The sequence below is a fragment of the Lepidochelys olivacea genome, assembly GCF_965140295.1.
Source record: "Lepidochelys olivacea isolate rLepOli2 genome assembly, chromosome: 4".
NCBI lineage: Eukaryota > Metazoa > Chordata > Testudines > Cheloniidae > Lepidochelys > Lepidochelys olivacea.
This window is the reverse complement of record NC_140414.1, coordinates 64,213,505-64,240,866: the sequence shown is the minus strand read 5'-3', so window position 1 is coordinate 64,240,866 and position 27,362 is coordinate 64,213,505. Positions and strand designations below refer to the sequence as shown.

General features: G+C 37.9%; 1 protein-coding gene across 1 annotated transcript in view; it reads left to right on the top strand.

The window, feature by feature from the left end:
- Nucleotides 1-27,362, top strand: part of LRBA (LPS responsive beige-like anchor protein) — a 560,210-nt gene that overhangs the window by 181,280 nt on the left and 351,568 nt on the right. Inside the window, exons 35-36 of the mRNA XM_084626698.1 lie at nt 1,981-2,045; nt 18,822-18,930. Coding sequence (XP_084482824.1) covers nt 1,981-2,045; nt 18,822-18,930 — 174 coding nt within the window. The remainder of the gene's footprint in view (nt 1-1,980; nt 2,046-18,821; nt 18,931-27,362) is intronic.

Genomic DNA, 27,362 nt, shown 5'->3' with positions numbered 1-27,362 from the left:
GCTAGGTGTTTCCTAATAAAGAGGAGTGATGCTTATCTCAAGATGCTTACAAAGTATTTTAAAACAATGTGGTGAGGGTAATAAGATAGTAGGGAGGGCTAGGGGAAGTAGGCCAGGAGCAACATCAGCAGGATTTACGTGATAACAATGAAAGCTAGTGCATAGCAAGGTAGAGCAAAAAAAAAATTCAAATACAGTGAGTAAGTAGAGGCTTAATTGGTAAGATTATAATTAAAATTGCTTGATAATGGATGTAAGGTACTGAGCTATGGTCGTAAAAATTCATTGCATCTCATGAGAAATAATATATGCTAATCTCACTCATTTCACTAAAGATAGCTTTATCCCTGAGCTCTTCAAAACTATAGTATGTTAATACAATATGTAAAAGCACCTAAGACCTTGAGGAATCAGAACTATGAGAGTTCAGATTTCCCATGTCTTCCCTTTCTTTGATGGCTTGAATTTTAAAAAATCTTGAATTTTATCTTGCTTGGGATTGGAGGCACAAAGAAACAATACTGTGCTATTGATTTTGTTGTGTGATCTAATCTTTGTGACAATGATTGTGAGAGAGAATTTAAAATTATACATGCTGTTTTAATAAATGAAACTGAGAAGGAATGTGACTTTTTCACCTGCTGTCTCGAGATCAGAAAAAAAGTCCTGTGCTTTGAAATATGCCATTGCTTTCAAGAAACCTTTTCATTTTTACATTTTCTGTCTGTCATGTGTGTGCTGATGAGATTAAAAGGACAATGATGACAGTGCTGAAGTGAGTGATGAGTGTGATTTTTAAGAACATTGTGGACATAAAATTCTAACCAGACCAAACTGCAAAAACGCATGGAAGTTAGATATGGAAAAGACACACGAGATCCGGCCATCCCTCTGCCATTGAAGAATGGTTCCTTTATAGGGCATTGTCAAGAAAGGGGCTTAAGTTATTGCAGGGGAGATGAACTCTTATGAGTTCCATGAATAGGAGCATGAATTAGCAAATGAGTTACTGGGCTGTGTGGCGCTTTCATGGGAAAACAATGCATATTGGGAGGTGTGCTATTACACATTAGGGCCCCATTAAACATAATGTGAATATATAGTATATAACATTCCTGCCACTGCTGCATACTTAGGCTATGTCTACACAACAGCTTATGTTGGCATAATTTATGTCGCTGTGTGTGCGTGTGTGAGAGAGAGACAATAAATCACTCCCCTGAGTGACATAAGTTATGCTGACATAAGCACTGATGTGCGCTGCGCTATGTTGGTGGGAGAGCTTCTCCCGCCAACATAGCTTCTGCCAATTGTGGGGGCTGGAGTAGCTAAGCCAATGGGAGAGCTCTCTCCAATCAGCTTAAAGTGGCTACATTAGATGGTTTACAGGGCCGCTACAAATTCTCTGGTTTAGCCGTGCCCCTAGAAAAATGTTAATATGTACAGAAATCTGGAAGGATAACAGGTCTCCATGATCTAATACTTGATAACATGAAAATATAGGACTGATTTTAGAAGAGCGGGAGTGGTGTTATATCTTTGCGAGAAGATGGCATCAGTGTTGCCAGTATATAACCAATATGTAGGTAAAGTAATCCTTTGGACAATAAGGAAAATCATAGTGTATTTGAAATGATAGGGCTTAAAAATGAAACTGAAAGAAGTGTGACCAACACATACGCTACATTACCAAAATTCGTTGAAGCAGAGACTAGTGCATCAGTGAACTAGAGAAATTAGGAGACCCGTTCGAAATTAGATTGTGACATCACATGATGTTAATAGGCAGATAAACTGGAGTCAAAAGAAATATGTAATAGTCCATGTTTTTTTCAGGGATCTCTTAGCTTACTTTGACTTGATGCCATGGCTTTCTCCTCAAATAATTATAGTCTGATAATTCTGCTTAGAATATGTATGTTGTTTTTTCACCTATTTTTATAAAACTAAGTGCTTCAGCTTCTTTCTTTTACTTTACAGGAGTGGCAGAACTCAATACAGAAGAATGCAGGCCTAGCATTTATTGAACTTGTCAACGAAGGAAGGTAACTTTTGTGTTTTATGTCAGAGTATTTGATGGCTCCCTGATCGTAGCTTTCAGCACATTGTGAGGTTTGAGACTTTTGATCTGCAAATACTAGTATTTTTCCCTGGTTTATGATGCAAATCAGTAGTTCAGTTCTCCTCTCAATCAATCATTTTGAGTTTTACAAACATGATTGTGCATTCCTTAATACTCTTGATAGTTGTAATATTAAAATATGGCAACTTACAGAATCTTAAGTTTCTTCCTGTAATTTTTTAATAAGCATTCTATCTCATCAGTGTCTTACGGATTTTCTTTCTTCTTCTCTCTGTGGGCTCATATCACTGATGCTATAATTTTTATTAGCTACTCTTTTGTGTATGGGGAGCGAGTTCTAACTAAGAATTGTAACACTAACTTTTGTTTAATTTATTTAGGGCTTAGTCCTTTTATAATCCAAGTACATTATACAGTAGGACAGAAGTGCATAATATAATGTATTACTTTAAATATATGTAAAAAACCCCTTTTAATATTACCAATGAGGTTTAATGCTCAATCAATATCTATATAATATTGCTGAGATTTATGGAAAATGACAGCAGTTGACAGGGGCATGATCTTTGACTTGCAGTGGCACTCATCAGAATTATCAATATTTCCTTCATTAGGAATTGATTGTTAAAGCAGACCAAGAGCAATATTTACTTTTCGCTAAAAAGCTTTATAGTTAGTTAACTGTAGAACAATGTGACAAAGGCAATTTTTTATTTAAATAAAAAAGATTCCTGTTACTTGGTAACTAAAGAGCATGAGAATCAATCACACTAGAAAATGAACTTTGCAGTAGCAGGGCAGATACTGAGATGTGATGAAACAAACTGAATGAAAAGCAGCTGAAAAAATTTTCTTTTAGTATGTCATGTGAAATTTATCAGATGTGTCAAACCTAGTACAATAGAAAGTAATCCTTCAATTTCTTAGGAGTGGGGGAAATGGCTATTTAAGACTTTTCTTTTAAAATTTATGGAGATTCTCAAGATGTGCAAAAGTAATGACTGTCGTGATGAATGAGTTTACTTGGGTTTATGTCAAGAGAAACACCATTCGGAGGTGGATAGGAACACTCTACTAGTTTTGATCCCAAGGGCCAAAGAAAAGTAACAAGGGTGTTCAGTTACAGTACTAAGATCTAGCCTGTAGTTGTTTCTTATTATGCAGCTCTGACCTGCCTTGACCTGATTTATAGAGTGCCTACTATAAATATGGCCCTTGATTAATGTTTTATTAGTATAGATAACATCTAGATCCTTCACGCCTGTAAGCAACAATGTAAGGTTCATCTGGGCAGGATGGGTGTCATTAACAAATCAATTTCTAAGGCTGTGCTCTAAGTAGCATTTACCTAGTAGATACTCACCTCATTTAAATCAGGTTTTCAGAAGCTATTCTTGCTATAAAGGTGTTAATTCAACCATTTTCTTTTTAAAAACTATAAAATCTTGTAAACAGATGGACCCTCCCAAATACATTCTGTTAATAATTTATGGCTTAGATTTAGCAAAACAGTCATGTCCAATTCAGAGACAAATGATTCTTTGAAGACCAGTAAGTGTGTTTTTGTTTAGCAGAAAATGTCTCATTGTCACTTTGTTCTGTGGCTGATTCAAATGACTGAGCTGTTTTATAAACTGGAAATGCAACTTTCATGGGAGAGGGAAAGAAATTCCTAAAAATGTCCCCTGTATTCTCCTCTAAGTGGGTCTTCCCTCAATTCCTACTCAGAGAATCTTTTAAAGTTATTGCTGAATTGGCCTTGTTAATTCTTTGTGGCTTTAAAATGATCATTAAAATGATACTATTATAGAACATATGATTGCATTCTATAACTCCTCTTTCCTCCCACTACCATTTACAGACTAAATCTCCCATCTCTAAGTAGAGTATGTATTTTTCCAACAACCTTATTTTTAGCAACCCTAACAGCTTTACCTTAATAAATAAAGGTTTTGATTCTGGACCACGGTTGTTAAGCTTAATAGAGAAATTATGGGACCAATTATGGGGCTGCCTAACTCCACAGAAGACAGTTACCTGTGCAGCTGTACTGGTGTAGCATAATTTGAGTACCTTGTGGTCTCAGAGATATAGCTAAGGACAGAATTTGGCCAAAAGACCTTTATTACTGGTGATGGGGTGTGTTTGAGGAAAAGAACCTAGCTTGATTTTTAGATTCCTGGTTGAGTTCTAAAGGTTGGAGGTTAGTTAGGAAAAACTTATCTTGTAAATTAAGAAAATTTGATCTGGAAATTGACACACAACCATGGAACCCTCCACACAATCCTTAGTTTATAAAAAAGAGAGATTTAGCAGTTTCTTTGTTAAATGTTGTAAAAGGTACAATATGGCTTTACATGGTCATTATGTCACACATTTGTTTTCTGAAAATTAGCACAAGAAAGAGCTCACTACATTTGAGAGGATTCCACATCTTGTTTCCATCTATCTAGGGTGATAACTTTGTTACTGAATGGGAGCTTTTAGTTACCAGCTTTTCCAATGTTTAAATTAGTATTAATGGCTATATTGTAAAAGAGCCCAGGGATCCTTCTCAGTAGGGATTTTATTGATCTTTCTCTAATTTCAAATATTATTTTAGACTAGATATTTGCTGTGCATCTTAGACAAAAAAGGTTAATCACTCAAATAATGTGTAAGGACGATCCTCCTCCCCCACCCCCAATAAAGATCAGCCGACCACTAGAGCTGCACAAAATATTTCAAATAAATTATTTTTTTTTGCAAAAAATATGCAGATTCAGGTTGATAGAAGCATTTTGTGATTTGTGGCAAATTTGCTCTGTTTGTCAAGGAAAAAAGAAAATTTTAAATTCTAATATTGTGCTTCAGTGTTTACTAAATGAAATGTTTTTATTTTCAATTTAAAATTCACTTCAATTTTATTTAAAAAAATTAACAGATTAAATAAAACTCCTCAAATGAAACACTTTGTTTGACCTGAAACAGTTTAACTTCAATTTGGGAAAAAAAAAAAAAAAAAAAAAGTTTGTCTACCTAAAACTACATTAATCAAACCCTTTTAAAAAATACTATGTATTAAAAATTATAAAAATAACTAGTTGAGGTAAATTGCTTTACTCTTCCAGTCCATACATTAACTTACAAACATTGTTAAGGTATTTATTCCTATGTGTTAACATAACAATCTTAACTTAGATCAACAAGATGCATTGTACTTACAGATTGTCAACGTATAACACTCTGTATCTTATTCTAAAGGATATATGTACACACACCCGGACTATTCATAGACATGTTTGTTAATGTGAAAATTAAAATACTTGGGCCTGAAACTGGTTAGTCAGCTACTGTGACACTGATCAATTGGAAAACAGAGTATAGCTGTAGACTGTCCAACTCCTTAATTGCTTTTCACTTGCAATGGTCTGTTGGCTCAAAAGGGAAAAAAGGGCATTAGAGAATTTGTTGCTATAGATGCAAATGGTGTGGTGGAAAAAAGATAGCAAAATATAGTTAATATTGATAGTTCATGAAGAAATGGAGAATAACAGCCACACTGATGCTAGTTTTACCAGAAAAGGCTTAGGAAGAAGAAATTACGCATTCATCATATAGTAGAACTAAGTCCAGACTAGAACAGTTTATCCAGTCTGCAATTTTATCTCAGCCTCCAACCCCAAACTGTGGGAATTCTGATAATATGGGACCTGCATCTGATTCATCCCAGTCTTTCTCTTTTAAAATCAAGACTACCATGTTAACATGTCTCTGCTTACTAGATCTTTCCATTTTAAATCATAGGTTTGTAATATGCAATTTTTTTTCTTTACAGTCAACAAGTTAGATTTTCATAGTAGTGGCTGCTTTGTTAAGTGTGAGTTAGAACCACAATAAATCATCAAGGCATAGACACCAAACAGTACTGGAGAGGTGTTGAAATTTAAAAATTATAACTTGACGGTGTGTTGGAGGGAGGGATAGAAGAGAATTTGTTTGGCGCTCTGGAGACCAAATAGTGAATATTTTAACACTCGCAAAAAATCATGTGCAACGCAAGTGAGCATTTTACAAACTGTGGCTTTGAGTTCATTGTATTTTGTTTGTCTCTGTATGGAGTTAAGTTTCATCATCTTTATGTAAATTGAAAACATATGAGGTATGCTGCACCTAAATGAAGAGACAGAAGCTTTTTGCTCATGATGGAATATATGTATTTCAAAAAGTTTGAAGCTTTCATAACCCTTTTTAAAACTCGTCCTTCTTGATAGTGGGCTTGGGGATGCCAGTAGCCTTTTAAAAAAATGTGCATTGGTCAGAGGCGTGAACTTCGATGGAAGGGACATGCTTTTCATTCATTGGCCTCATCAAAGTGATGTCATAAAACACTTTTTTGAATGTCAGTTGAGTATTCTTAATTGTTTTTATGTAAGATCGTTCTAGTAATAGCTGCTTTTTAAAAATAAATGAGAACAACATGAAGCTATTTACACCAGACAATAAACATGTAAAGGCTTCTACTCATGTCTTATGTTCTTACATTTTTTAAAAATCTTCTGACAATCAGGTCTTCCTTACTGGAATGTGGATTTCCCATCTTCTCTCTATTGCGCAAAGTCTTAGCTTGGCTTTCACAAACTACGCTTTAATTTAGTTTAAATAATAGCTAATATATATATATATATATATATATATATATCAGACAACAAGATTTGATTTGAAAGTCACCTATTTTTTAGCTGTTTTCCTTTTAGTTAAATGGAGAAAAATGAGGTTCTATTGTGTTCAAGCTACTGCCTTTAGGAATTTAGGAACTTGTAGCTCTTTTACTGTTGAGTGAACAGTGTGTCTTAAAGTCTTTATTCCATTGGAATGGTTCTAAAGACTTTTTTGTAGCAGTAATTAAAACTTGTATCACAGTATACAAACAGACCTCATTAAAGACATAAATAATACTTCTGAGTGTACAACTTATGCCTCTACTCAAAGACAAGAGAATCTCCTTGATGTGTGTGTGTGTGTGTATGTGTGTATATATATAATTATAGGAATATTTGCATTAGCCTCAGATCCCTCATGTTTGTTGAGCCTCTCTCATGGGATAGGGTCCTTTCTCTGCTATGGCATAGTCTGGAGTATTCATAAACCTCTCCCTCTAATACCTCATCAGAAATGCCTGTCCACACAGTTGCTGTGCATATCACATCGTTAGATCTTACATTGAATTTGGACGAAAGTTAATAATTTGTTGATCTGAAGTTGGCAATATTCTTCTAAAATCTTTCCATCTCTAGCTTTTCTATTTGTGCCTAACTCTCTGTTGTTCTGCTGTTTTTATTTTTTGCTTTTCCCACCTTGGAAAGTGCCTGAACTTGTACCTGATTATCTGTGCAGTCAGCAGCAATGTGCAGAGCAAGGAAATTCCTAGCTCTGCTCCAGATGGCTGGGCACCTTTCACCCTGACCACAGAAGAATCTAAGTGCCTAACCTGCTCACTTGTGGCTTGATCTCCTCACCTGTAGCTTGATCCTGTGCTGAACAGTCTGACCTTGATCCAGAAGAGCTCTTATGCATGTGCTTAATTTTGACTTCCTGAGTAGTCCTATTGACTTGAATGGGACTTCTCATTTGCTCAAAGTTAAGCATAGGCTCAAGTGCTTTGCTGAATAGTGTGGCCAGCACCTTTCAGGGAAAAGTGGCTGTCTGGGACCTTGAATTTGGCACAGCTGACGGTAGAAAAGTAGGAAGTCCATAATGCCTCAGTCCCCCTCCACTTCCCATATTGGAGGAGCATCTCATGCAGTGGTTGTCAGTGCAATATCTGTCACTGAAATAAATTTAGCAGTAAACTTGGAACCAAGAAAAAGAAGCACAGTGGCAGCTATGGAGGTAAGCAAACTTAAAAAGAAAAATCCCTCAGGAAAGGGAAGTAATTGAACGAATAGTGTTACCAACTCTCATGATTTTGTTTACCAATTTTTGCATTGTTTTTTTTAGCCTCAACTATTGGAATCAATATGTTACCTGAGAATCTGTTTTCATTTAAAAAAAAAAAGTCTAAACCTTATTGTTTCAGAGAAAAACTTGAGAATATAAACCCTAAATAACAATGCCTATTTCTCATATAGTGGTTTTCATCTTTAGATCTCAAAGGGCTTTACAAAGAAGGTCAATACTGTAAGGCAAATAAAAACCTCAAATGTGTTGTTTGGCTTAAAAATCATTAGACTTTTTTTTAATCTTTTGGGTTTTGGGGTAGGTGGAGGGATGTTTGTGACAGCTGGGAAAAAACTGCCCATGCTTTTACTATGCCTCTCTTAATGCATTTTTTTCATGCTACTTCTTATGCTTAGAATGATCTCTCAAAATCTGTTTACTAAGGGAACCGCCTCTTGTTGCATATCATTCCTAGAAATCCACTCCTGCAGTGTACATACTGAAAACCTTTGTTAGAACTATGGTAGTGAAAAAGATCCTCTACACCACCTCCATCTATATTTCCCAGGGCATTAGTCTCTTAAAGGGAGGCTTTTGGAAATGCTCCTAAACCTCTTGGGCATATATTACACAGAAAAATCAATGGAACATGTGTCCCTAAATTCCCTAGTTGCTTTTGAAAATCTCCTTCTTAGATTATGTAAGCTTTTCATGAGCGATGCTATTTTTGTATATTATATGGAATCAAGAACACTCAGTGACATGAAAAATAAAAATGGGAGAGCTGACAGAGAATACCTTTGGCATTTTTAAGTAGTTCACTTTGCTCTTGATGCAAGCAAAGATGATGCGAAGGAGGAGGAAGGGGTGGTATTAAAATGTGACATGGCCGGAGGGTCACGAGAAATAGCAGCTCACTACAGCTGGAATGGCTGTTGGCTAGATGCTCTGAGGGGCATGCTGGCTGGTGAGTTGACTGTTCTACACACACATTTTTTGTAATTATGACAGATCTATTTCTGACCAGGAATTGGAGGGGGAGAGTCCTATGACTCTGCTTGCCTCCTGGCTGACAGCTGTAGCTGCCTATGACGATTGTAAGGAAGGGACCTGACCCATAACCTAAGGAGCAGTGGGCCTGACTTCCTTGGACAAGAAAAGCTGAGAATACTTTAAGTATGAGAGGCACAAAAGATTGTATGGGAAATAGGTCTAGTCAAACTCTCTTTTTTGGTGAGGTTACAAGTTTTATTCATATAATAGACTTTTGTAAGGCATTTGACTTAGTCCCTCTTTACATTCTGATTTTTTTTTAAAAAAAAGCTCTGTAAAATGAATGTAGCTCATAGTAAATGAATTAAAAACTAGTTAACAGATATTGCAAAAAAGTAATTGTAAGTGGGGAAACATCATCCAGTGGCAGTGTTTCTAGTAGGTTTCCAAAAGGATCTACTCTCAGCCCAATACAATTCAATATCTTTATCAATGATCTGGAAGAAAACATAAAATTATTACTGGTAAAATTTACAGATGGTGGACATTTTGGTGAAGTGGTAAATAACAGTTACAGAGTGTCAACTGTTTCCAATGGCAAGATGAACTCATTTAACATGCCTTCTTAATACAGCCAAATACAAGATCATACTTCAAGAAACAAAGATTGTAGGTCACACGTATAGGATGAGTGACTGTATTCTGGAATGCAGTAACACTGAAAAGGATTTACAGGTCACTGTAGACAACCAGTTGGACATGAGCTACCAGTGCAATACTGTAGCTAAGAGAGAAAACAAGATTTGTAGGTGTATATGCAGGGAATATCAAGTAGGAACATGGTGGTTGTATTACTACTGTGGATGGCATTGGTGAGACCATTCCTGGAAAACTATGTCCAGTTCTGGTGTCCACACTTCAAAAAAGATGTTGACAAATTGTAAATATTTAAAAAACAAAACAAAACGAAAAAAACCCTATAAGAGTGGTTTGAGGTTTAGAAAGCTTGCCTTCTGGTGAGTCAATCTGGTTAGTTACTCCAAGAGATTAATTGATCTGATAGTAGATGACTCCTTAATCTAGGAGAAAAAGGCACATTGAGATCCAATGGTGGATGCTGAAGCTAGACAAATCCAGACTAGAAATAGAGCGGAGTTTTTAAAAACTGAGTGTAAATTACTATTGGAAGAAGTAACCTAGAGGCGTGGTGCATTCTGAATCACCTGAAGGCCAGTTTTATACTATAGACCTCTATTAGTATAACTAGGTTGCTCAGAGGTGTGAATAATCAACACCCCATAGTGACTTAGTTATACTGACCTAACTCCCATATAGACAGCACTATGTCGATGGGAAAGCTTCTCTCATTGACATAGCTGCCACCTCTTGGGAGGTGGATTAACTACGCTGATGAGAGAAAAGCTCGCCCATTGGCATGGTAGCGTCTTCACTAAAGTGCTACAGAGGCACAGTCGGGGCACACACAGGAATTTAAATTTTACTGCTGGGGGTGGGGGCACCAGTGCGGAAGGCAGAACTCCTCTGGCAGGAGGGAAGGAGAAGCAAACTCCTCTGCAGAACTCCTCCTGCTCCAGGGCTGTAGGAGGGAGAGTGCTTTCCCCGCCGCAGTCCCTGGGCTGAAGGAATTCCACTCTCCCTGCTGCAGCTCCAGGGGAGAGGAGCGTTCTCGCTCTCCCTGCTGCAGAGCAGGAGGAGTTCTGTGTCCCCCACTGATTATTCTGTGTCCACCACTGCTTTCCCCCCATTGTGCACGCCCCTGGATGCAGTTGAAGTCTTTCAACTTGATTAGATATCCTTCTAAATGATATGCTATAGCTCAAACAGAAGTTATGGGCTTGATGCAGAAATTACTGGTTGAGGTTCTTTGGCCTGTGTTACGCAGAAGGTCAGACTAGATGATCACAATGGTCCCTTCTGGTCTTAAAATCTGTTAAATATACTTGCTGTGTCTAGTAAGAAAATCTGTTTTCCTATTGATAAATTTACTGTTGACTTAGCTTAGCAGAAAACCTTTGCTCTCATGCAAATACTTGAACGATCTCTCTGCTGTGTGGTTTCTTGGTTTAGTTTGTAAATTTTCACACTCTGAGATGAAAAATATTCTACTTGGGGTTAAACTAATGTTAAAAGAATGAGAGTTGGTGCTTTAATAATGGTCTATGTAGCTGACACAGGTAAAGCAGTGATGTTTCTTTTGGAAAGTGGTAGGCTATTCTTGGAGCTAAATGTTGCATTCCAGTAATGTTAATACCGTTACATCAAATGGAAACTAAAAATTAAAGCCAAAATTTTCAACATTAAGTACTGAAAAGTAGACACTTAAATCTTATTTTAGGCACCTAAATAAGTTCCTTGAATTGCAGAAATGACTTTCTTTGCAGAAGGACTTGCAGCTACCTTTGACATTAATGATAGCTGTAGCTCTTCAGCACCTATGGAAAATAATGCTACTTTTATTTCCATGAACAAATATCAATTTAGGTGTCTAGCTGAGACACTTACTTTCTAAAAGTTTAGCCTAGCCATTTAAAGACTCAAACAGCTGCTTGGGAATATCTTCCTGTCAGAGAATAACCACAGAAAAGACTAGGTCATGATATTTCTGTGCTTGTTTTAGAAACAATATGAACATTGCTTTGAGTTTAAAAAAAAATCTTTGCATATGCAGTGCCAAAAAAAGGCTATTTGAAACTAAAACAAAACTTTAACACTTGATGCCTAGATTCCTTTCTCTGGAGAAAATAAAAAGTGCAATTGTGGTGCATCCCACTATGTTCTTTCAGCCCACTGGAAAACAATTCACTGAAGTACAGAGCGGTTGTGTAGTCAGTTTCCTGAGGGCATGTTTTAGACTCTGGATTTAGGAAAACCAAAAAATTAAGAAATTGGATTGAATAGATTATTTATAAACTTTCTATCAGGCTAACTTGACAAACTCAGTTTAAAACAGACTGAAAATGGCAATGGTGACTGTCATGATAAACTGAGACTGTTCCTAAGTTACCTTTAGACATTTTTAGTTAATAATATATCATTTCGTAACAAATGTAATATTATGTTACCTATAAAATTGTGTTTATTGTTTTAACATGTAGTTTCTTGTTCTCGTCTGTTTGAGGATGTCATTTCTGTATAAAAGTATATGGCTGACATTTCTTTAGATCAAGTCCATTGACTCTGTAAATGTGGTCAGTGCTTTCTAGTACAGAATCACATACTTGGTCATTTAAGTGTTCACCTAGAACTTCTTAGACTACTTTCTGGAGTTGTATGGCTTGTATGAACTCCTGGTAGTGGGAACATACAGAGATAACTCACATCCGATGAAGTGAGCTGTAGCTCACGAAAGCTCATGCTCAAATAAATTGGTTAGTCTCTAAGGTGCCACAAGTACTCCTTTTCTTTTTGCGAATACAGACTAACACGGCTGTTACTCTGAAACCTGTCACATATGAGAAGTTGCATACCAATAACTCTTGTTATTAGAGAGCGTTGCCTCTGCATATTCACATTCCCTACGTACTTTCTTCATTTATTCAGTCTTAGGTCAAGAATTCCTGAAATAGAGAAGGAATTGAGGGGCACTTTCTTTTATATTCTCTGGAAATACTCTGTGAGTGGGGAGGGAAAGGCTCCAATGGACACTGCATACCAGAAGATTCTCGAGGCTTGTGGGACAGATGCAAATGGGAATAGGCAGAGGCAATATTTTTGAACATGGTATTGGTGGGAGATAATAGTTTAGGTGTAGTAGGTACAACTGCGAATCTGGCAGTCTAAAAATGTTCCTTCAAACAAATATTTTTAACTTCCATCTCCGTGTGATACTCATGACCAGTATCAATACTTATTGAAATGGGAAAGGGCAAAGTATTTGTCCCATGTATGCCAATGCTGTCAGTTTTAAAAACCTATAAGGCTAGTTCCCTGACTGAAGAATAGTTCAAAGGAAATATTTTCAAGTTCACAAAATGGATATTTGAAAAACATTAGCGATGTGTTTAACCCTTCTCTCACCTCACAAAAATTCTATAAAATCTTTGCTTCCATATCCCTAGGACAATATTTAATATGCTTAAAGTTCATGTTGATAAGCACTTATTCTAAACAATGATTTTCTGTTGTTTTTTTACTTTTGTGTAAAAGTAAAAACTTAAGTTGAAATGTTTCCATTATGGTCTCAGTCCAAATTGTAAGACTGCTTTGAGTCTAAAATTGTCTTTTTTAAAGGCCAATATAAAAATAACATTTAAAGTCAATTGTTAGAAATCTTCTGTTAGAAGTGCTAGCATACTGGAGAGGTAATTCTCATCCAGCTTCATCCATCAGAGTGGAGACTGGCTTGACCTCAGTTAGTTCAGCATGTAATACTAGAGAGAGATCCAAACCACAAATCACTATACAATCTTGAGATTCCTTAAGACCAGCTGCTAACAAAGCAAAGAAAAGAATGTACTTAGTGAGAAGTGAAGAAGCAAAGGAGAAAAGATGGATGAACTACCAGCTGAGAATAGATTTCAGAAAATGATATTCCACTCATGCAGGCCAAAAAGGTGTTAGTGAAGAAAATAAATGTGTATCAGTCCTGAGGCCTGGTAATACTTCTTTTCAGCCACTATTATAAGAAACTGCTTTAAAGCCATTAATGTTAAGACTTTAAGTCTGACAAACACTGACATGCTGTTAATGAAAACTGGATGACCAGATTCTGTAATGAAAAACATGGGCGTGTGCCCAGGCAAGGTTGGGAGGATGATTGTAGAAAGAAGGGTACTGGAAAGAGGAGAAAAGCTTGTTCTTTCTCCTCGCCACCTCCTTCCTGCCATTCTCCTACTGTGGAAATCAGGACACATTATACAGAAGAGTGGTAGAAAACTATACTTGCTTATCAATGTCCCCTCTGCTGTTTTCTTCCCACCCCAGCTCCTTTACTTCTTTTTTTTTCTGCCCTGTTTTTAATTTAACCTTTTCTTCAAGTCCTTCCTTTATTTCCAGTTCTTCTTTCTCTTTCTACTGTTTTAATTATTTTTCATCTCTTAGCCTCTATTTTCTTCATTTTTTTCTCTACTTCTTTTCCCATCTCTCCCCATTTCAGTTATCGCTTTCCTTTCACTCACTTTTTTTGTTTTTTACCTCATTGTTTTTCTCCCTCCTTTTCTCCTTCTTGCCCTCATCCTTTACTGCATACAACCATTCACTCATTTCCTCTCACCCATACCAGTGCAGACACCTCTCACTTTCTTGCCCTGTGGAATAGAGCCTGTAGAAGCTCAAGAACTGTATGTGTGTGGGGTGAGGGGGGAGGGGAAGACATGCATGTAAAGGAGGAAGGAGAGGGCAACTCAAGTTTTTGAGTAATGCAAAAAAGCCTCAAAATATTGTTGAGCATACAACGGCTGAGAAAATCTATAATAATGTTGCCTTTTGCTTTGAGTGCCATGTAGTTCTAGATTACTACCAACCCCATTTCTCACCAGAAGAACTAGGCTTCACCTGCCCAGAACATTTCAGTATAATCAGACTTCTTAAGATCAAGCAGCATATTTTCCTGAGATTCCAGTTTTAACTCTCCAGTGTTCTTCAGTACAGTAACAAAGGTTATTTGACTTGGAATGGGGAGATTTGGATATGACAAACACTAGAACCTGAAGCTGTTTTTGGATATTATAAAAATATATATACAATGAAAATGTTTTTGTGCTTTATACAGCTTAATCCAATATACCAAATAACTTCAGAATGTAATGTTCTTGTTTGAAAATAAAGTGTGAGTTTACTCTGAAAAATAATTAAAAATTGCATCATAGTGTTCTGTTTGTGCTGCAGTGACCTCTGGAGCAAACTTGCAAAGATACCACTGTGACCAGCAGCTTGATCATATCTTTCCAACAGCAAATCCTACAGACTTCCACCTTTGATCTAAAAGTCCAGATGAATTACTTCTGGCTATTGCATAATGAATAATAAAGATTCGGAGGAAGAGGGCTCAAATTCTGTCACCAGTTAGTTGTTATACTTTTGTAGCACCATTGTCAAAATAGGGTGTATGTTTATTCCTTCTAAAGCATGAACAGAACTGTTTATGCATTTTCAATAGCAGGGCAAAATTATGTGCTCACTTTTACACCTCTGTAACCTCATTGCCTTGGAATTGGAATTTTGTTAATTCTTTTGAAGCATTAAAAGGGATAAAATGTGCATTACATAGCTATGGGTGTATTGGCTCTGCAATGTTATTGGGATTAAAAAGCGGTGAAAACTTAATTTTTGTCATTAATATAAGCAGAAGAATTCACACAGTGGCAGATCGGTTGTATAAAAAGCTCTTTTTACAGTCACTTATTGGAGTAAAATTGATATTAAAAAACAAGAGAAGGTAAGAGAAATTGAAATATAGGTCTCGCCTTCCCAGCTGGGATATATATGTAAGGAATCCTCACTATACCCCATCTGGGAAGGTGAAACCATGCTCCAAACAGCTTCACATTTTCAATTTTTTTTCCCTCGGGTTTTTTTTTATTTAACATGGCAACAGTGATTTTGAACAATTCAAAGCAACCCAGACAGGCTCATTGCTCCTTATGGTCTTGTCTCCGGGACTTCACCATCTTTAGAGCTCTTCTTCCAGGGCTTCTCAGCCCTCTTCATCTGAGAGTTTGCCCCAGTGGGATCCTGGTGTCTTTCTCTCAGATCATTCACATGATGGGTGCAGAGAACCCCTTCCCAGGTCTTTGCCTGCTCCAAGTTTCTTTCATCTTCTCCCCTGGCCCAAGGGCATTAACCAAAATAGGCAAAGAAGATTTTTTTTTAGCTGAGCATACAGATTTGATGAGGCAGAAGCAGAGATATGAGGAAAGGCTGTCCCAGTTTCTGGAGTTGCAGAGAGAGATCCTCAACAACAGGAGAACAATTAGAAGGAGACAGAAGAGGCAGCCAGTGCCAAATAAGCATGGATACATCAACTTGTTTTTTTTTTTTTTTTTAAGAATATATCAGCTTCTCTTTCTTGGCTGTTGAAAGACCAAGATGTTTCTCCTTCTTTCTTCTCCTATTCATTCTGATGGCATTAAGGCTAGGGAAAGTAACTTTAGTTGCTCCAGTCTGTTTGATCAGTGCCCCACCCCTATAGCCTTATATGTATTGATGAGTATGAGGAACACTTCTGAGACCATTGCTTTGCTCACAGAATGTGAGCAAGCCAAATGCCTAGAAATACGTATGCAAGTTTTGTATATTCAGAAGGGGATAGTGAGTTAGAGTTTAGATAGAATGTGAACTTGAATAAGTTATTTTATCTCTCACAAAGGCACCTTTTGTCTTACATGTGTGATATTGCATTGATGTTTTCTATATTGTAAACACAAAATGTCACAAAATACATTTATCATAGTGTACTGTATTTTTGACACAATTCACCTATATTCTCTGCTGGTTCGTATGGTGCATGCTTGAAAGAATTTATATCTCCTGCCCCATTGTACATCATTGTATAGCTAATTTTAACTTGATAAATTCCTCTTAACTAATTTAAAAACAGAATCTGTATGAATGTTTTTAGTAACAATATATGAACTCACTGCGTAATTGGGCTGTAATTCAACCATGAGCTTTGCTACCATTCATAAACTGCTCTGAAGCTGTGCTCTTAAAGTTTATGAAGGCCTCAGAAATGCTAGATTGAATTACAGCTTTATTTGCTGTGTAAACTAGAACAGCTATATGTCTTAGCGTTTAGTTCATGAGTCTGAGGATGTTTTGTAATCCTTAAAATGTTACTTATAATTTAATGTAAAGCTTCCATTTTATAGACATTCTTTATAGATAGAGCACTACCAAAGTCACAGTCCATTTTGGTCAAGTTCACGGTCATAGGATTTTTAAAATCATAAATTTTATGATTTCAGTTATTTAAATCTGAATTTTCATGGTTTTGTAATTGTATGGGTCGTACCCCAAAAAGGAGGGGTGTGTGAGTGGGGGGGGGTTTGCAAGGTTACTGTAGGGGGGTTGCCGTACTGCTACCCTTACTTCTGTGCTGCTGGTGGTGGTGGTGCTATCTTCAGAGCTGGGAGGCCAGAGTGTGGGGGCTGCTGGCTGGAGCCCAGCTCTGAAGGCAGAGCTGCTGCCAGCAGCAGCGCAGAAGTAAGGATGGCGTGGTATGGTATTGCCACCTTTACTTCAGCTTTGCTGCCTGCAGAGCTGGACCCTCGGTCAGCAGCCACCACTCTCTGGTCACCCAGCTCTCAAGGCAGCAGTGCAGAAGTAAGGGTGCTGTGGTATGGTATCGCCACCCTTACTTCTGCTCTGCCGCTGATGGGGTGCTGCCTTCAGAGCTGGGTGCCTGGTCAACAGCTGCTGCTCTCCAGCCGCCCAACTCTGAAGGCAATGCGGAAGTAAGGGTGGTAATACCATGACCCCCACCCCCACCCCAAATAACCTTCAGTGTCTCTATAATGCGTTTTTCATGGCTGTGTATTTGGTAGGGTCCTATTTATAGATGAGGGAAGAACAGTGCATTTTATAATTACTTTATTTTTCATGTATTAATTACGTTGGGTGTGTATAGGTAAACGGACGTATTTGGATGTTTGTCGTTACAGCCCCCTGAAGCAGCAGGCTGCAATGGGCTTGCCTGCCTCAGTTTCTCTCCTTCATAGTGCCCAGTAACTCCACACACAATTTCTTGCCTGAATAATAACTCTTGTTGGGGCTGGTTGTTACAAAAAACATAGGGCAAATAGTCTGTAACAAGAGTCCCAAAAATACTGTCCATTTGTCATACTTCATTACATGTAGTTCTTAAAATCCCATGATCTCTACTTCATTGGCAAATTGCATATCACACTCTGGTGTTTTCTGTCACATCTGGGCTCTTTACCGGTCCTTTCCTGTCCTTCTGCAAGGGCAGCTACCCCAGCCCTTCTAGGTGGAGTGCAGCCTTACTCTTTTCAGCAGGAACAACCACAGCCTTTCTGCTGGGACTTCATTCTAAGCAGGAGAGCATCCCTCTTTCAGTTGTCCCTCAGCCCTCTCTGGCCTTCTTACTCCAGCATGGAGGTGTCATCAGGTAAACCCTTTGCTGCTCCCTTGCCTTCAGCCCTTTGGATTAGAAGTCAGCAGGTAACTATCTCTGCTGCCTTCTGGCCCTCATTCCTCTGGCTTGGGTCAGGCTGAGGGTAGCAGAGCAGCACGTGTACCTGCAACCACCTATAGCTTCCTTTATGGACCAGCTACAATCTCCTGCTCTCCAGCAGTTCTGAGCTACTGATCTCTCATGTAGAGAGGTCTCACCAGCTCTTTTCCTGACTTTGTTTGTTGTCAGGCTCTGCCATTTATATGTTGCAGATGCCCTCTCTTAAGCCCAGTTGGGGTCAGCTGGTGAGTCACAGGTGCACTATCCTACTCTTTATTTATGGACCAGTGTGATCCTACGACAATGTTTGTGTCAGGTGTTGATTACCATTCTTAATATTTGCCGTGTCATTTAGTATGTGCATATGCATACGGGGATGTTTTCTTACATTGTACATATGTATATTTGAAGCCAAACAAACTTGCACTTTGTATTGTGATTGGAGTGTTTTCCAGTACCTCATGTTGATAACTTTTTGAAACACGTTTTCAGTAGGCTGCCAGAAAACTGCAGATCAGTTGTTTACAAAATAATTTTGTTCAATTTTTTTGTTAAAATAAGGTTGGTATTTTGGAACAAAGCTCAAACATTTTGTATATAAATAGCCTCTTCAGATACTAGTTTTTGGAATTCATAAGCACTGGTTAATCTTTAAATATTTTATGTCAACAGATTGCTGAGCCAAACAATGAAGGATCATTTAGTAAGAGTGGCAAATGAAGCAGAATTTATCCTAAGTAGACAGAGAGCAGAGGATATTCACAGACATGCTGAATTTGAGGTAAGAAGTAAAAAACCTTGTGTGCCAGCAAATGCTAAGGCAGTTCAATCCTGCAAGATGTTTGGGAGGTATTACGTGACCTCAAGTCCCACTGACTTCAGTGGAAGTACAGAATGCTCAGAAACCTGCAGGAGTGCTCAGCATCTTGCAGAATCTACAAATAATATTGTTTTTTGGGAGGAGGAAGGTGGGCAAAAAGGGAGTCTCTAGCATACCAATACTTTAGTCACTTACATCAAGTAAATAATAGTGTAGTGTTTTGTGTTAATGAAGCTTTGTAGCATCAAAACTATTTTAATAAAGGGTCATAAATCAAGATAAAATTCACAGTTAAAAAATTCCTTACCAGTGTTAACTTACATCAGCAAATTATATGGTTTGCTTATTTAACTCATCTGGGATCATTTTTAAACAATTTCACTTTTTCATGTGGCTCAATACAGTTTTGTTGCATTGCTATTTTTGTCACTCCAGGAGAATTTTAAAATAAAATATAAACATATATATTCATAGAACTATAACAAAAAATGCAAATCTTATTTGTAACTCCTATTTAACCAAATCTGCAGTTTTGGAGCTGCACTGCTTAAAAAAACCACATACGAAAGAACTCTGTTAATTATGCCATTGTTTAAAAAAACAAACAAACAAAAAAAAACCAAACCCAAAACTTGTGATATCTCATATATAGTTTCAGTTCTGCTTAAAGGGAACTTAGTCTTTTTTCTGGAATACCATATTGCTTGTGGTTTTGTTGTTAAAGTGAAACATTAAGTGTATGAAGGCATGCTTGTGTTTAATGTATTTCTAAGCTGTTTGTCTCTTAAATCTTTATTTAAATAAAATACTCCCAAAGATGAAAGCATATTTATTTTAGACCGTGCTTATGTCTGAAGGTCATCTGTGTTGGACCCAAGATTCAAGCTGTGCGTTGTTTAGTAACATATCTGCACTTCATCTAGGCCTAGATACCTCCTCCTGCAAACAAAGATGATGTAAGATATCTATAGGACCATTCTGTGGTGGTGAAATAGTAGGCATGTTTCATTTATTACATCAAGGCAATCCAGGGTTTGGCGACAGTCCTGTGGAGATGAAAACTGCATCTTTTTAGTTCAGTGCCTGATAATCATTGGAGTGGGACATGCTTGACATTTTATGATCTGGATTTATGCAGAAGCTCCATGCATGACATGGTGTCATTGATTAGAAGAACAGCTCCCTTTTTTCTCCAGCTGCATACTGTAAGAAAAGAGTGAGGGTGTGGGGAAAGCTATGTGAAAAGCATTGGGCCTTGTCATGCAAATATGGGATATGAATGAATACACTGATTCAATGGCAACATCACCATTAACATTATTTCTGTCACAAAACACCTTTTTTATGGTGTCTGTCAGGAACGTATGCTGAGCAAGAACTTTATTTTTAGTATAGCTTATGCCTGATCTCTCTAGGACAGCAGTTGGCTGACACTTAGTTGATGTTGCTTTGAATCTGTGCTATCTCAGTATGATGGCTCGAGGGGTTTAACTCACATCATCTTGAACTTAACCAGGAATTACATTAAAGCTGTCTTGTTTTGTTTATCAGGGTTAATTTTGTTTCAGTGCATCTGCTGCTGAAAGATGTGTTAGAAAAATCTAACTTTATAGGATCATTTCTGTATATGCATAAAAATAATACAGCTATTAGAACTTTTGGAATTCCGTAACACTTAAATGCCAGATTTAACATCAAACGTAAATGAATTATGTGGCACACTTCAATCAGCTTTGTAAGCTTTCTGTGGAGGAGAAATAACTAGCCACACACAAATGCACTCCTCTTAGAACATCCATCAAAGTTCAGAAATCCCAGAATGGCTTGTCACGTTTGTGTCATGGATTGATCTTCAGACTTTTTGTGTGTGTAGTGCACTGTGCTATTGCTTTAACAGACCAGGAAAATGAGCAGATGTGTATAATAAAAACTCCAAGAAATGGAAAGACTAAGGAATGTTGTGGCAAAGTAGGTTAGTCCAACAGTATTTCCCTTGAAGAAAGATAGACTCAAGCCTGGTTTTAATCACAAGTGAAATTGTTTGGCAAGATTCCACTGTAGTCACTTATCACAAAACTGCCACAGAATTTGGTGTGAATGGCAGTCTGTTCAGAAAATGTTTAGCACTGGAATAGGGCAACTGTTTCTGGTCAGGACTGAGAGATAGCGGCAAACCTAAATGGGGAAGAATGCCCAGTGTATCATAATGAGGGAGAGGAATTCACAAAATGTTGACAACTTTGAAAGGATTTGCTGTCATTTTTTTATTTATTTAGATGGATAAACAATAGAAGGAACATTCCTACTTTTATTCTTAGTGCTTCTGAAACAACTTACAATAACCTTTAGTCATCAATAGGCCACCACAAAAACAGCTTTTAAGGCTTTCTGCTATGTTCCTACCACTCCTCACTCGTAAATCTTTACCTTCCCAAAGCCAGGAAAAAGAGATGGGCATTGCAATGTGCTCTGAAGGTCATCAGATTTCTCTATCCTGGAACCAAGACAGAATTTTCTGTGGAATTATTTTCAGAAATAGGAGGTTTCATTTTAAAAAATGAAGGCTTCCAATTTCAGTAGAAGCCAAAATTTCACTCCCACCATTTAAAACTTTGTGGTCTGATTCCTGGAGGGTTTGGTGTCTTGAGGAAGGAAAGAGAAGGATTGTGAGAGGAGATTGATAATTAAATAAAGTATATAGTATTAGATAGTCACTGGAGGCAACCGCGAGAAGAGGCCAGGCAAGGAGCAGAAGCAGAGGGGAAAGCACAGACACCAGGGTAAGAGAGGAGATATTGTCCTGCTGCATGAGTCCAATAATGTCGGAAATAATTAAACAATCAATTTGAAAACACATAGAAGATAATAAGTTGATAAGTAACAGCATGGATTTGTCAAGAACAAACTGTGTCAAACCAACATAATAGCTTTATATGACAGGGTAACAAACCTTGTGGATGTGGGGAAGCGATAGATGTGGTGTATTTTGACTTTAATAAGGCTTTTGATACTGTCTCGCATGATCTTCTCATAAACAAACTAGGGAAATACAACCTAAATGGAGCTCCTTTAAGGTGGGTGCACAACTGGTTGGAAAACTGTTCCCAGAGAGTAGTGATCAGTGGTTCACAGTCAAGCTGCAAGGGCATATCAAGTGGGATCCCGTAGGGATCAGTTCTGGGTCCGGTTTTGTTCAATGTCTTCATCAATGATGTAGATAATAGCATAGAGAGTACACTTATAAAGTTTGCAGGTGATACCAATCTGGGAGGGGTTGCAAGTACTTTGGAGGGTAGGATTAAAATTCAAGATGATCTGGACAAACTGGAGAAATGGTCTGAAGTAAACAGAATGAAATTCAACAAGGAAAAATGCAAAGAATTCCAAGTAGAAAGGAACAATCAGCTGCACACATACAAAATGGGAAATGACTGCCTAGGAAGGAGTATTGCAGAAAGAGATCTGGGGTCATAGTGGATCACAAGGTAAATATGAGTCAATGTGTAACACTGTTGCAAAAAAAGCAAACATCATTCTGGGATGTATTAACAGGAGTGTTGTAAGCTAGACATCAGAAGTCATTCTTCCGCTCTACTCCATGCTGATTAGGCCTCAGCTAGAGTATTATGTCCAATTCTGGGCACCATATTTCAGGAAAGATGTGGACAAACTGGAGAAAGTCCAGAGAAGAGCAACAAAAATGATTAAAGATCTAGAAAACATGACCTATGAGGGAAGATTGAAAACACTGGGGTTGTTTAGTTGGAGAAGAGAAGTCTGAGATGGGACGTGATAAGTTTTCCAGTCCATAAAAGGTTATTACAAGGAGGAGGGAGAAATTTTTTTTCTCCTAAGCTTCTGAGGATACGACAAGAAGCAATAGGCTTAAATTGCAGCAAGGGTGGTCTAGGTTGGACCTTAGGAAGTTTTCTCTAACTGTCAGGGTGGTGAAGCCCTGGAATAAATTGCCTAGGGAGGTTTTGAAATCTCCATCATTGGAGATTTTTAAGAGCAGGTTAGACAAACACCTGTCAGGGATGGTCTAGATAATACTTAGTCCTGATAAGGGCCTGGACTGGATGACCTCTGAAGGTCCCTTCCAGTCCTACCATTCTATTATTCAGAGGTGGAGTGTAATGGAGCATGTATCATCTCTGTAGATGGCAAGTTCCAGATGTTTAGAGGGATTGGGATCCTAGTATGTGATCCTTTCTCCATTACAAATACAGAAAGAATTTCTTTGCCGACGAAGCAGCAAGTGAATGCTGCAGAAAGGAGTAGTGACAGAGGTTATAGAATGAGGCATGTGAACAATTTTGCCCTCAGGATCAGGAGAAGCTAAAGAATCCAGGAGTCATTCCTCTCTTTGGTGACTGGGATCATTTCCTCTTGGCCATATAAAGGGATGCTTTGGCCTCTTCTGGGTCTGGGTCTGCTCCTAGGCAAATGGGAGTTGTGAAGGAGACATAAGGAAAAGGAAGACAATAGAGATGAGAGATGGGTGTGTGGGATAAGGCTTTCTTTGGCTGTAAAAAGTCAACAGAGACCAGCCCATTTTCCTGTGCTCTTTCTGGTCCTCCTCCTTCACCAACAATATTCCTTTGTGCTCTGAGAAGATATATCTATGGCTATGTAGATCTGCATAGGGGTGCACAGAGGGAGTGGAACATACACACATCTTACAGTTTAATTAAGCCTCAGACATCAACAGTGAGGTGATATTATCATTATCATTATCCTCATTTTACAGATGGAAGTGGTGCCGGTGCTCGGGCTTGAAGTAGTAATAAAACACATGATTTCCATCATCAGCAACCCTGCTATAAAAATTGTTCCAGTGCCCATGGCAGATAGGGAAACTGAAGCACAGAGGGTGTGATTGCCCAGTTTATACAGTGATAGTAGAAATATTATAATCACATGTGTGGCTTAGGACCACAAGTGGCACTGAATGGCAATGCGCGCTGTGCTCAAAGGTCATGTAGGCATTTTTTGAAAATTTCACGCTGAGTAATTGTCAGAGCTGGGAATATTGCCCAGGTTTCCTGTTTCTCACTCCTGCGCTTTAACTGTTAGTTACATGCTTCCATCCAGTCCTCCTTGTGTAAGTAACCTTGAAAATCTGGTGATTTGTGTTCTGTCTCAGAACATTTATTTGTGCAGGCTGTTGCAGGGTTGGGCTTTGGAGGGTAATCAGATTTGGTATTGGGCAAGTTTTGTGTTCCACTGTCTAATTTTGCTTTGTTTTATAACTTATTGCCACAGCTACTGGACCCTTTTTATTTTTCTATAAATCTAAATAACTATGTACCCAAGGGCTGTAAGCAGGGAGGCAGTATTAAACCCTAGCGGTGTACAGGTTTCTGTTTTTAGCATTCATTTAGGTCAGTTGTGACACACTACCACATTTGACAAAATTCCATGCCACCACATTTCCACTCAAATGGTCAGCATACAATATCTTAGTTCATCATTCCTCCAACAACAGATCTTTCATGGCTAGAAGATATCTATGTGGGGAACCATGGGATCAGAACGGGGCACTTTATAAAACCATTCATAATATTTTTGTCAAAATATTGCAGATTGTGAGGGTGTGCATGGTCTGAGTAGTAGTGTAATACAACCCTCAGATATCTAAAACACTAATCTCTGGTGTTTTTCATTCAGTCAGTCTGAGCAATACAGTGACAATCTTTGACTGGCCAATCATTGTATCAGGGATGCAAACTGCTGCCCTTTATAATACTGCACCTCTCCCCACCCCCTGCCAAGCCTTCTCCCCCCAGCCCCGTGCTTTTACTGGTTTTAGTCCTTTAAAAATGTTGAGTGCCATTGTAACTTTTTTCTATTTTTTGCTCTCATGAACTTGATGGTAGTCTGCATCATAGATGGAACTGCAAAAACTAGCGGTCTGATTATTACTGGGTTTCTGTTGATTAACTGAGAATTTCACATTCAAATTTTGCATTTCTTATAAATCATGTTAGGCAGCTAACTTCTCTGCATGATTTCCCTTCAGTAATTAAATCTAGTATTTCTAGCTGCTGTAAAATTTGTTGCCCTTTTCTGTTCAGTTATGTTTTCTCATGCGTAAAACGTAGACTTCCTCACAGTTTGAATTCTTCTTCAGTACCAATTTATAGAACATAGTTTAGCTGTAATAAACTGTGACTGTTTTACTTTATGGGTCATGCTGAAATACCAACCTTAATGTTAATAAGAACAGTATCTTGGCTAAAGTAATATGCAAAGCTTGCCTGTTTGGCTTTCTTCTGGTAATTTTGATATTTTGTTTTTCTTTTGGCAGAAAGCTAAATTTGGTAGTTCTGATGATTCACAATCATAAGTATTCACCACCCTTTGCTCTATTCATGTAGCTAAGCATGAAATGTAATAAAGGATGTTCTTTTGTAACAAGGGAAATAACGAAAGGAATTGGAAGCCAAGCAGAATAGCCTTAATTCAGTGAGCGTCAAGGAGCCCAAGAAAGATATTTGTGAATCTTTTTCACTTGTTTCAAATTTCATTTTTTTGTGTCTTGGTACATCTGGCAGGTATTTATGGTAACTGGTAATCTACATACACAACATGCACCTTTTTTGGGTTGGGAGAAGGGGAGTTTATCCTAATTATATAGCTATACTCTCCATATAATTTCCAAGGTTAATTTTTAAAATTAAAGCTGCTTTATTATAGAATTTTTATATCAAGCTGACACTTTGAAGTGAAGGATTGCATTTCTTTGCAGCATCCTGGCATGCAAAGGTCTTCAGTGCACTAAATGACAGTGACCAGATTTGTAGAAATAAAGTATTTAGAAATACTTTTAACTAACTAGATATTCTGAACAGTAATGTGGGGTCTTATCTATTTGCAGGTCCAGTTTGAATAAAGACTATGTAGTACTTGACACCCAACTGTCATACTCCTTTATGTTGCCACATTGTGTTATTGCAAATGTAGTTTCCTGGGAATAGGACATGTTATCACACCCAAAAGTATGACATCACACCTTTCACTGTGAATCAACTTAATTCCATCTCAAATGTACAGCTTTAAATAAATAAATAAATAAATGCATGCTATGTTTTGCATTGGGTAGTTTAAGCATTATAGCTCCATCTGTCAGAAGAAGGACGAAAAAAGTATTTTGACCCTATTCTTAATGTTTTACTTTTGATGTTACATTAAAATAAATTAGAAACCATTCTGGTGACATTCACAGCTTGGGAGCATTTTCTTCTGGGGACTCAACATGCTAAGTATTGTGCTGCTTCAGTATGTTGGAGACCCCCAAATTGAAGATTTGGGTTTATTGTTTTCTCAAGGTGACAGAGGCTTACTCTAAGGGTATGTCTACACTACGAAATTAGGTCGATTTTATAGAAGTTGATTTTTAGAAATCGATTTTATACAGTCGATTGTGTATGTCCCCACTAAGCGCATTAAGTTGGTGGAATGCGTCCTCACTACTGTGGCTAGCATCGACTCTCGGAGCGGTGCACTGTAGGAAGCTATCCCACAGTTCCTGCAATCTCTGCTGTCCATTGGAATTCTGGCTTAAGCTCCCAATGCCTGATGGGGCAAAAACATTGTCACGGGTGGTTTTGGGTACCTGTCGTCAGTCGCCCCTCCCTCTGTGAAAGCAACTGCAGACAATCATTTGGCGCCTTTTTTTCTGGGTTACCCATGCAGACGCCATAATATGGCATGCATGGAGCCTGCTCACCTCACTGCTGCTGTTGTGAGCAATGTAAACATCTTGCGCATTATACTGCAGTATGTGCAGAACCTGGCTAAGAGACCGCAGCACGAGGATGATTTATTTTATTTAACATCCCTTTAGAGTATCCTGAAGTTCTCTTGCCATTGGTATAAGTATTGGTTGTGTTGGCAAACTATCAATTTTCAGCGTCCTTTTATTTGGAACAACGTCTTCCGTGTGTTAATGTGAGTTATCTTTGTGAGTGAAAATATTAGGAGTATAACTAGTATAAGGATCTAAGAATTGAAAGTTTACTCCTACATTAATGTGTGGAGGATTATGGTCTTGCTAAAGTCAAGGGTAGTTTATTTCATGAACTCTGACTTTTGTGATGGGGCTAAGGTAGACCATCGTATAGCCAAAATGTGTATCATTTAGCTTGAGGTATCTGAGACAGAGTCTGGTTGCTGGTGATAGGAAAAGTTTGACTGAACTGTCAATGGTGTGTATATCTTCATTTTGCCTAGGGCAACAGAAACTCTCTCGGTACTGATAACAAAATCCACTCAGAGGAATGATAGAGCCTCTTAATTTTTCAGTTGATTAATTATTTTCCCCTGTCTCACAATGAAACAGGCTGCTGTTAGCTTCCCAAAATATTTAGTGACCTCATAATATGAAAACT